General features: G+C 40.3%; 1 protein-coding gene across 1 annotated transcript in view; it reads right to left on the bottom strand.

Moving 5' to 3' along the window:
- Positions 1-7,644: 7,644 nt before the first annotated feature.
- HEXO1 (beta-hexosaminidase 1) overlaps positions 7,645-12,115 on the bottom strand; it is a 184,200-nt gene continuing 179,729 nt past the window's right edge. Inside the window, exons 15-16 of the mRNA XM_086819059.1 lie at positions 8,518-8,768; positions 7,645-8,280 (exon numbers count right to left, since the gene is read on the bottom strand). Of these exons, the coding sequence (XP_086675185.1) occupies positions 8,111-8,280; positions 8,518-8,768 (421 nt within the window). The 3' untranslated portion in view covers positions 7,645-8,110. The remainder of the gene's footprint in view (positions 8,281-8,517; positions 8,769-12,115) is intronic.

Below are 12,115 nucleotides of genomic sequence, written 5' to 3'. Positions count from 1 at the left end.
GCTACATAGCACGAGTTGTTTTCTGTTCAGTCTTTGCTTCATTTACAGGTAGCTTTTGCATCAATTTCAGTCAGTGGCCATGGCTAATAACAGCAATGATGTATTTCGCTGTTGATGACAAATTTGAAGGAGACAGCAACTACCCACTTTGGGCATACATGATGCAGCATGTTTTGGTTGCAAAAGGATTGTGAAACATTGTGCAGGGTATGGATGTACGTCCAGGTTCTGTGGATGTAGGACCTGTTGAGGATGTTGCAGGTTCTAGCAGCTCTAATGTTGCTACTGTTTTACCCACTGCTATGAACAAGCTCGTTAGGATGGTAAAGATGTGCAGGCTCATGCCTTGATTGCACTTTCTGTCACACGTAAAATCACTCCACATATTCGTTTAGCTAAAACAGCAAAACAGGCTTGGGATATTCTAGCTGGTTTGTATGTAGGTCGTAACGAGGCAAAAATCTCTTACCTGCGTAAAGAGCTAGAATCGAAGATTATGCAAGAAGATGATGACATGAATGTTTTTCTTGTTGCTGAGATTAAAGATCCTAAGGAACAGTTGATTTCTGTAGGTGAGATTATTCCTGATCATTCTCTTGTGCAGACTGTTCTTGATGCTTTACTTGAGTCATATCAGACTTTTGCTTCCACGTGGAGACTTGTTACTGAGGACAGACCTGATGTTGTCAAGTATGATACTTTAGTCAACAAGCTCTTGCAAGAAGCGCAGTCCAGGCAAAACAGGGCTAGGCAGCGTACAGTTGATGAGGCATTTGTTGCTGCCCCCAGCAGAGAAAAAGTGGTAAGATAACCCCTTCCACTATTTCTTCTCCTATTAGTAGGTTTGTAACTTCTTCTCCTTCCACAGGTAGCAACAACAGGTCTGAGAAGGTTCTTGATAAAGGCAAGAAAAAGATCAGGTGCAACTATTGTAAGGCAACTGATCATGTCATTAAGAATTACCCTAAGCTAAAGGCTAAAGAGGCAAAAAAGAAAGAGACAAATACAGCCACAATAGCGGATGCTTCTACGAATGCAGATTCTGCAAATGTTGTACAGGATACAGAATGGGCATTTAGCGTGTATTGCCAGTATGACCCATCTGTACATAATGCATGTTTGGTAGTTTTTGTTGACTCTGATGTATGGTATTTTGACAGTGGTGCTACAAAGCACATTACCTCGCATCGTGATATGTTCACTTGTCTTGAGGCTGTCCCTAATGGGAATACTGTCACATGTGCCAATAATGCTTCTTATCCAATAAAGGATGTTGGTAAAATTATGCTTACTGCTGCAAATGGCAGCGCTTTCACACTTTCAGATGCTTTGTATGTGCCAGGGATAAAGAAGAATCTATTGTCTGTCTCTGCGCTTGCTAGACTTGGACTTGTAGTCAAATTTGTGGATGATAGATGTTTGCTGCGTTTGCAGAAATTTGATATGGTTGCTTCATTGTCCCCCTCTTGAGGCACCATTGAAACATGTTTGTGAAGGTTATATTTTGGGCAAAATGCAGCGTTCTGTGTTTCCAAAGGATGGTTCTGTGCGGGCCACTTACAAATTGCAACTGGTACATAGTGATGTATGTGGACCTATGCAAACTCTGTCATTTGGTAAACACTTGTACTTCGTGACTTTCATTGATGATTACTCAAGGCATGCATGAATATATCCACTGAAGGCAAAGTCCGAAGTGTTTTTGTGCTTAAAACAGTTTTTGCTTATGGTTGAAAATGTATCCAATTGTACTGTCCGTTTTGATCGAGGGGAAGAGTACATGTCTAAAGAGTTTGATGCATTTCTGGCTAGTTGTGGGATAAAACACCAATGTACAGTGCCATATACCCCTTAGCAAAATGGGTTGTTGAGAGAAAAAACAGATCACTTATGGAGATGGCACGATGTATGGTCAAAAGCCAAGCTTTGTCACATGCGTTTTGGCTTGAAGCTGTCATGTGTGCTGCATATGTACTCAACAGGTGTCCCACTAAGGCCTTACAGTCTGTTACTTCATACGAAGCTTGGCATGGCAGGAAGCCTTCTATTGGTCACTTGCGTGTCTTTGGTTGCTTGGCCTATGCTTTAGTGCCTGTGCAACAATGTAGAAAATTGGATGATAAGGCTGTCAAATGCATTTTTGTTGGTTACAGTGCTGAGAGCAATGGTTACAGATTGTATCATCCGCAGTCAAAGCGTATCTTGATTAGTCGAGGAGATGTTTTTGTGGAAGATGTTGTGCACCCTTTGTTATCATGTACCAAAGAGACAAGTATGAGCTCACGAGATGTATTTGATACGTTGTTGCCTCTGTTTACAGGTGGGAATTCAAATGTAAGTCCTAATGAGGTAAATATTCAGCCTATGCAGATTTCAAATGACATCATAGATCAGCCTATTTCTGATGCAGATTTACAGGATGTAATTTATGAGGACAGGGCTGAAAATGAGCAAGCTAGAGGTATGTCTAAATGACTGGTGCAAACCTTGCGTGATAGTAAAATTGATGCACCTATATCTCGTCGTATTCGTTCAGGTTTTTAGCATGCCTCTTATGCATCAAATTGTTATGCTTTGGCTGTGTCTAGTATGTGTGAAGAGGAAGAACCTCTTTCATTTGATGAGGCACAAAAATCAGAAAATTAATTGGCTGCAATGCAAAGTGAATATGATGCTATAATGAAGAATGGTACATGGTCTTTGTGTGATTTGCCTATTGGTAAAAAGGTTATTGGATGTAAGTGGGTTTTTAAGTTGAAATGAAAGCCAGATGGCAGTGTTGATCGCTATAAGGCTAGACTTGTTGCAAAGGGTTATGCTCAAGAAAAGAGCATTGATTTTGATAAGACATTTTTTCCCACTTGTCGTATGACTACCATTCGTAGCATTTGTGCATTGACAGCTCATAATGGTTGGAATGTACATCAGTTGGACATAAAGATTGCATTCTTGAATGGAGATTTGCATGAGGAGGTGTATGTATCGCAGCCTCGTGGTTTTGTTCAAAGAGGACAGGAAAACAAAGTGTGCAGGTTGAAAAAGGCTTTATATGGTTTAAAGCAAGCTCCACGAGCTTGGTATGAAAAGATACATGCATATTTGAGTGCACATGGTTTTCAAAATAGTCCAACAGAAAACACTTTGTATGTTAAACGTGTGGATGATGTACATCTAATCATTGCTCTCTATGTCGATGACATGCTGCTCACAGGATCAAATGAGAGTCATATTGCTGATTTTACGGTTGATTTGAATGCCTCTTTTGAGATGTCAGATTTGAGACATTTGCATCATTATTTGGGGATACAATTTAAGCAGTGTGATGGAGGCATTGCTTTGTTTCAGACAAAGTATATTGAGACATTGTTGTGGAGATTTGGCCTTGAAGACTATAAGCCTATTGCTACTCCAATGGAGACAGGTTTGAAGTTGAGTCTTCATGATGCTGGAGATCACTTTGATGTCACACTCTATCAAACAGCTGTTGGTTGCCTCATTTATGTATGCATTACGAGGCCGGACATTCAGTTTGCAGTCTCACAGGTGAGCAGGTTTATGCATAGCCCAGGGTCTCAGCATTGGAAGGCAGTTAAACGCATCTTTCGCTACTTAAGTGACACCATACATCTTGGGCTGTTTTATCCCAAGGAGGGATCGTTGCCGCCAGATTTACATGCTTTTTCGAACTCAGATTGGGCTGGTTGTTATGACATAAGAGTGTCCACAAGTGGTTTTTGTTTCATGCTCCGTAGCTCATGCATATCTTGGTTGAGCAAGAAGCAACCTACTGTGGCCACTTCTAGTTGTGAAGCTGAGTACAGGGCACCTTTCACAGCTACGGTTGAGTGTGTGGCTCAGACGGCTTATGGGCTTACTTAGGTGTTGGACAAGAGTCTGTCACCTCTATCTACACTGATAGTTAGAGCGCATTGACAGTTGCGAGAAACCCAGTTTTTCATGCTCGCACAAAGCATAATGAGGTGCATTATCACTATGTCAAGGAGAGACTCTCAGCAGGAGAGATCAGCTTGGCCTATGTGCCAACACAGGATAACCTCGTCGATCTTTTCACAAAGGCGCTTTCTCGTGAGAAGTTCGAAGCTTTTCGCAAAGCTTTGGGCTTGCTCCCCTTTGTGGATTGATCTACTTCAAGCATGGCACTTCCCTATACATGAGTGCCAGCTCTCGTTCACACCATCACTCCCACCAGGGAGGATTTATTGCCATATATATAGACAGTGATATGTACAAACACACTTAGGACCGCTGGGGCACTTTTTTCCTCTTTAGGAGGTTTTTTCTCCCGGCTTGTATATACGGCCATCATTCTAGTGCTATCTTATCTTTTGTACATTGATACAATCTAATACATTGTGTGTTGTGTGTATTCTTGCTTCTTCTTCTCTCTAAGCTTTGTGTGCTTTCCTGCAACCCTAATTCCAACAGGACACGCAAACATAAATATACACGTTCACACTCACACCATACACAGACACATGCACATACACACACTAGCACATGTGCACAATCAAGACACTTGCACGATGCATGCAAACATGAACTCGACATTAAATAATCACACGTGTATCACAATCACACAGATGAGCGTGCAAGTATGTGTGCATGTGAAAGAGGGAGGAGGGAGAGAGAGAGAGAGAAAGAGAGTTTCTATGTGTGTGAGGGAGTGTGAGAAGAGAGTATATGTGCATGTGTATGTATGAGAGAGAGAGAGAGAGAGAGAGAGAGAGAGAGAGAGAGAGGTGTGAATGTGTGTGTGTCTGTGTATGAGAGAGAGAGAGAGGACGGGTGCATGTATATGTGTATATGTGTGTATGTGAGGATGTTTGTATGTGCATGTGTGGGAGATTGAGTGTGTGTCTCTATGAGAGGCACACATGTACACATGTACATATACATGCATACACATGAATGCACATGTATATATGCACACATGAACATACACACATACACACTTGCACGTATAAATACGTGTATATACATGGCATGCACACACTTAGATGTACACACTTACTCACATGTACACACATATACACACTCACCTACACAAACATATGCATAGAGTTACACGTTTGTATATGCATACACGCACATGTACACTCACCTACACAAACACACGTGTGGACACGTACACACATAGAGATATGCACACTTACACATACACATACACATACATGCATATGCACGCACATAAGCACAAATAGATACACATACACACATACACACATACACAAGTACACATGCACATATATGCATATATAGACACATGTGCATACACATTTGCACGTGTACATGTACACGCTCACACATACATGCATATGTACATATGCACATACATCTATATCTATACAAGATAAAGCAAGGTGCCTACCCTATAAACCTAGTCTTTACGTGGAGAAAGGAGAGGGAGAACTTTTAAAAAGAAGAAAGAAGAAGAGAAGACAGTCTTTGGGGATTTCTTTCCCACGTACCTAGATGCATTAGGACTCATAATTAATTATCACCATCAAGTCATTTGCTCATTCAATGAGTTTCTTATATATATATATATATATATATATATATAATACATTAGAAAGCAAATTGTCCATCCCTCCTCCCTCCACACACACATCTTCTAATATTATATTATATATATGTGTAAGATAGAGAATGTACCTTCCTATACATACATAGATAAATACACATATTATATGCATATGTAAGAGAGAGAATATACCTACCTATACATACATAGATAAACACACACACACACATAGATAAATACACATATATAATATGTATGTATCTATGTATCTATAGGTATGTAAGCATGTGTATATAAATAGATCTATATGTATGTCGACGTACATATGTATGTGCATGCACACACGCATACCACACACACATGATACATGCCCACAAATACATACACACTTGTACGCATAGATACACGTACACACAGAGATATGTACTTACACGCATACACTCAAGCTTTCACACATACATGCGTGTACATGCACACAAGCACATACATATACATACATACATATACTCACATACACAAGTACATGTGTACACATGCATACACACATGTATACAGACATAAACTCATACACATTTGCACATGGTACATACACACTCACATATGCACGTGCATGTATACACAGATTAAAAAGATGCACATGGATATATTCACATGGTCACACGTACACGCACGATCAAGAAACTTGTATGACATACACGCATGAAGTCGACATTGCACAATCATGTATACGTGTATATGTGCACACATAATCACATTAGGATACAAAAGAAAAGACAAAAGACATTGTATGTAAAATACACTTATTTAAAAGTGAGCACACCTCACCATGCATCCCTACGTATTAAAATTTAATATTAATTAAAAGTATATGTGTGTGCGTGTTTATTTATTTTGTAAATGCACATGTATATATAAGTAAATGCACATGTGTATATAGGTATATGCACATGTTTATATATTAATTAATAGTATGTGTAAGTGTTTATTTATTTTATAAATGCACATATATATACAAATTAAAAGTATGTGTATATGTGTATATACAAATTAAAAGAGAGAAAGAGAGCAAGAGATAAAGAATAAAAAGTAGCTTTTAATAAAATATAAATTAAATAAAAAATATGTGTTTTTATTTACATTTATATATACATACATACATATATGTGTGTGTGTGTGTGTGTGTGTACATATATATATATATATGTAAATGTATACACATATATATATATATAGAGAGAGAGAGAAATATATATTTGTGTGTGCGTGTATGTGTGTGTGTCTATGTGTATAATATATCTATCTATATATTAAAAAGTGAGCACACCTTACCACCCATCTCCATACAGTAAAATTTAATCAAAATTAATCAAAATTATGTATGTATTTATATTTTTAAATTCACCTATATATGTATGTATAAGTATATGTGTCTATGTATAGCTATATGTATCTAAAACATAATATTGTATATACTAATATTTACATGTGTGTGTGTGTGTGTGAGAGAGAGAGAGAGAGAGAGAGAGAGAGAGAAATGAAATGAAATGTTTTATTAATGTCTTCAAAAGGCCAAAGTGACCTATGAGAAGAGAAGAAGAAGAGAAGAGAACTTTTTAACGTCATAGGAAACTATCCCAAGAGACCAAATTGATCTATCCGACAAAAGTTACAACCAATGAGAGAGAAAGAACTTTTAAACGTCTACTAAAGACCCAATGGGCCTATGAGACCAAAGTGGTACAATAATGTCCATGGCATATCTCATCATGGAATGGAAAATAAGAAATATAGCTCTCTCACTGGGGTGATACAAAACTGTCCATGGAATACTAAGAACATTAAAACCTGGGAGCAACATCAGCTCCGAGTAGATGATATACCACTCTCCAAAATGTCAAGCATGGGGTTGACGAGTATGGCCGAGAGGTCTCCCTAAGCGTGTGCGTCTCATGTGGAGAGGTCCGGTAGCTTGATGCGCGCTCTGGGCCATGCGCTATACGCTTGGATCTCCTTGTAGCGAGGCGGCTAAGTGCACATAGGTAGGGCAGCATATGCTGAGACATTGTTGCTTGCAAGCGAGCGTGGAGAGAGAACCTTAATTAAAAAAGTGGCCACTTAATTGTTGATACTACCAAAACGAAATGTTTTGAATAATACATATACTACCAAAACGAAATGTTCTGAATATACATATACTGCCTCTAAATATCTCGTTACTAGCTATGACAAAGCCATGTGGTTGTCCCCTTGAAGAACCTGACAGCTTTCGTTTATCTTGACTTCATGTTACGCTTTGGTCTAGTCCCTTCGCGTTAACTAGTTAATCTAGCCCCCATTTATCACATCAGTAATAAAACAAAATATATGCCAATGCACCTGAAATAAGAGAGCCCCTTAAATTCATGAGAGGAGCATAACTATATATATATATTTTATCATCTCCTGTCGATGTGATAGGAGACAGCAACACTGCCTTCCACCAATTCTGCAAGAGGTTTCACATTTATAAGAACATCAGTCTGCAACACAAATCTCCGCTCTCAGCTACAGAAGCATCATTCATAATCATTGCAAGTAACAAGAACCCGGGCCTGTCGGAGGGTTTCTGGCCAGCTGATTGGTTACAGGTGCTGCTGCAATGTTCCGCTGATTGAGCAAACACCGGAAGTACTCAAGTCTCGCCTCGGCTTCATCAATGCTGTTTGCAGTATAGTCTAAGGGGCTCCACAAACGCTCTGTGCTTGATAACCAAACAGTATTAGTGCTCTCTCTCTATACACGCACATACAAACATGCATATGTAATGTATTTATGTATGACATGCATGCATGCAGCCATGAATGGTTGTATGTCTGTGTGTGTGTATGTATGCATGCCATGCATGTATGTAAACTTTTCATAAGTTTGCACATAGAATGATAACGACTTATTGAAAACAAGTACTGCAACTTGGCAAGAGTTATTTCACCCACCTGCAGCAGCAGCAGCACGAGGCCATATAGTCTGGAGTAAATCTGATGCATCAACTGTTTCACCCCACATGCATACTTCTCCACCTAATACAAGTTCTTGCTCTGAAGAATCTGTGATATTAGTTAAGGGTTCGTTTGTGTAGAAGCTCTCCCAGGGAACATTTAAATGATCCAGGTACCAAACATCTTGGTTGCTTACAATGCATCGAAATCCTTGGGCAACGACTTTTGGTGCAACTCCTGGTCCTAGCCTGGATAGAACAGGAAGAGGGGGGGGGGGGGGGGGGGGGGGGGGGGGGGAAGAGTAATTGTAAAATTGATTTTAAAAAATGAATGGTTTAAGCACCCTGGTCCTCTCCTTTACCACCAGAGACGAAAACTAGTCCAAACCTAGATGGAACAGGAAGAAAAAAAAAAATAGTTGTAAAATGGAGTTAATTTGATTTAAAAAAAATGAATGGTTTAACCACTCTGATCCTCTCCTTCACCACAAGAAACATCATAGGTCTTCAAAATCATCAGAATTGTTTGTAGACTTGCAAGGTCTCCAGCATGTGCATGAGGCTTTTCTTGAAAAGGCCACGCATAACCAGGTCAGGAAAGCAGAATGGATTCACTCTCAATTCTTCATTCACCAATTCTTTTGCACGGAGAGGGTGAAGGACAACCCACTATTTGACACAGCCAGCACCACAGTGTGTCATCTGCATAATTTCTGCCATTTGCCTAGGTTCTCATCACCTCAGATGTGAGATGAGGCCATGGCGCAGGGGATCTAAGTCACAGGAACTTGCAGTGTATGGACCCTTAAGATGCGAGAGAGAGAGAGAGAGAGAGAGAGAGAGAGAAAAGAGAGGGAGAGCACAAAAGCCCAAAGGGTCCATGAGGTCAAAAGTGTTACAATGTGTCCATGAAGTAACTGAATCATGGAAAAAACATTAAAAACCTGACTAGAGCCGAGGATAAACAGCCATATAAGTGCCAATGGTACAAGCGTGATACAATGTTAGGGGACCAAAGTCCTCAATATCTATGACTGTATAGAGGCTTTGCATGTCCACTACTTGTAGAGGGGCACTCCGTTATCTCTGTAGAATCTCTCGGATACGAAGATGTCGGGTGGAGTATCCTCTCTGAGTCCCCATGGGGAAAATGATAGGCATGCTAGCTGCCACACTTTGCCTATGGAATTGGCTAGAGATGAGCCCCCTCATGGACTGAAAGTTGTGCATAATTTTGGGACAGCCTAAGCTGATTAAATCTCACCTGCCACTCATGCCACTGAGTAAGAACATTTTGAACGAGTCTCATGCATGGACCCTTATGTAAATGCAAGTATTGGGAGGCCCCCGTTGCACAGGTCACCATCGCATAGAGCACATGGCTCCGTGCCGCATGTTTCTAGCCAGGATCTTATGCATGCACCTACTGCTGTCCCATTGGATAAGAGGAAGAGAAAGCATGCAGATGAGGGTCACCATGCCAAGAGGCTTAAATAATTTGAAGCAGGTAACAAAACAAATCCGTAAAATTTGAAGCCTATCATGGTGATTATGATGCAAGTAAGGCAATGGCTTTTATAGCCTAGTTTGATACTATCTTCAATGATGAGAAATTTTCTGAGAAATCCAAGATTCTCCATGTAAGCACATTTCTAAAGGGCTCGGCTGCCCATTGGTGGATCACGGAAAAGCTCTCTAGCAGCCCCGTTTAGACATGGGAGGACTTTAAAGAGAGATTTTATGCACAATTCTTGCCTCCCAATGCTGTGGAGAAGATCATAAGCAAGTGGGATAAGATTGAGCAGAAGGACAATGAGTCCGTGTAGACATATATAAACAAGTTTTGGAAGATCTACTTGGAGGTCTCGCCACTCTTGTTTGTGAGTGAGCGCAAGAAGAAAAGGAAGTTCAAGTCTAGACTTCAACTGGTCTACAAGTCCCGTCTTGATACTCACCACAATGCTACCTTGCAGGACTATATAGCAGCCACTCTTGCCGGAGCATAAATTGTAGCGTTCTGATAAAGGAGACCATGCTTTCAAGGGTAAAGAGAGGGCTGGTCATAACCAGCAAAAGAGCGGATACCATGCTAAAATTTTTGTGAAAGATGTAAAGAGTGGTGGGAAGGCTAAAAATATGCAGCCCAAGGATGCCTCTCAAGAAAAGCAAAAGTTTAGCCTCACTCCTGAGCAAAAATATGCCAAGGAAGGTAAATGCTTCTCATGTGGTAGCAAAGATCACATGTTTCGTGAGTGTCCTAAGCGTAAGAGTAAGGACAATGAGAAGCAGCAAAAGGCAAATGTGCATGCCATTCCCGATGTGAAAGGGAATACAAGAAATGAGGACAAAGAGAGGATGGTTTGCAAAGCTTGGGGACAACTCAAGGATCAGCCCGCACTCTTTATGTTTGATGTCTGTGCCACAGATAACTTCATTTCTGTGGAGATGGCATCCGTATTGAACATTGATGTAGGAGACATGGGCCCCATATTGAGGCGGAGGTTGCTTTTGTGGGTAAGCAAGTGCAAGTGACCCCTATCTTTGGAAAGTTGCGCATACGCATCCAGGGGTATCTTGATCATGAGAATTTCTTGGTTGCACCATTGTAGGGATGTGATGTATTGCTAGAAAGCTATGGCATCATTGTAGATGGCATCCGTATTGAACATTGATGTAAGAGACATGGGCCCCATATTGAAGTGGAGGCTGCTTTTGTGGGCAAGCAAGTGCAAGTGACCCCTATCTTTGGAAAGTTGCGCATACGCATCCAGGGGTATCTTGATCATGAGAATTTCTTGGTTGCACCATTGTAGGGATGTGATGTATTGTTGGAAAGCTATGGCATCATGACATTGAGCCACACAAGGAGTATAAAACAAACATGATTACTTTTATGCATAAGGGCCACATACATGTTCTTGATGTTGGCTAAGAGAGAAACTCCATCCAAGTTATATCTCATGTTCAAATTAGTAAAGCAATGAAAAAGAGTGTTTCTGCAAATGTTAAAAATGATGATGTACACGTAGACACTCTTACGAGTGATAGGCTGAAACTTTTAGATGCATACAAAGATTGTTTTGCAAATGCATTGCCAGGAGAGTTATCTCCTGAGAGACCCAAGGATCACTGCATTGCTTTGATGCGAGATAGCTTCCCACCAAATAGACCCGTATACAAGGTAAGCGAAGCACATCAAGAGGATATTATGAAATAGGTGACGGAGCTATTGGACCGAGGTTTGGTTCAGCCAAGCTCTTCGCCATATTGCTCACCGGTCTTGCTAGCATAGAAGAAGGATGGTTTCTACCATGTGTGGATTACTAGGCTTTAAATTAGCTTACTATCAAGAACTGGGTTCCAATCCCGTGCATAGATGACATCCTCGATAAACTTGATGGCACAAGAACTTTGATAAAAGTTGGCCTTATTTGAGTAATGTTTTATTATCAAAAAGTAAAAGGAGGAAAGCAAAGTGGAAAAGACTAAAAGCATGGAGAGCTTTCTGTCAAAAAGCAAGATTCCCTCTTCATGTATAGAAGAAGCATGAACCCCTCTTCAAGCACCATGGACAAGGCGTGAAGAACATCATTAAG

This window comes from Cibotium barometz, chromosome 25 (assembly GCF_041138505.1).
Source record: "Cibotium barometz isolate CiBa-2024 chromosome 25, ASM4113850v1, whole genome shotgun sequence".
NCBI classification, from domain to species: Eukaryota; Viridiplantae; Streptophyta; class Polypodiopsida; order Cyatheales; family Cibotiaceae; genus Cibotium; species Cibotium barometz.
Note: the sequence above shows the minus strand (reverse complement) of the source record. Positions and strands in the feature narration are given on the sequence as shown.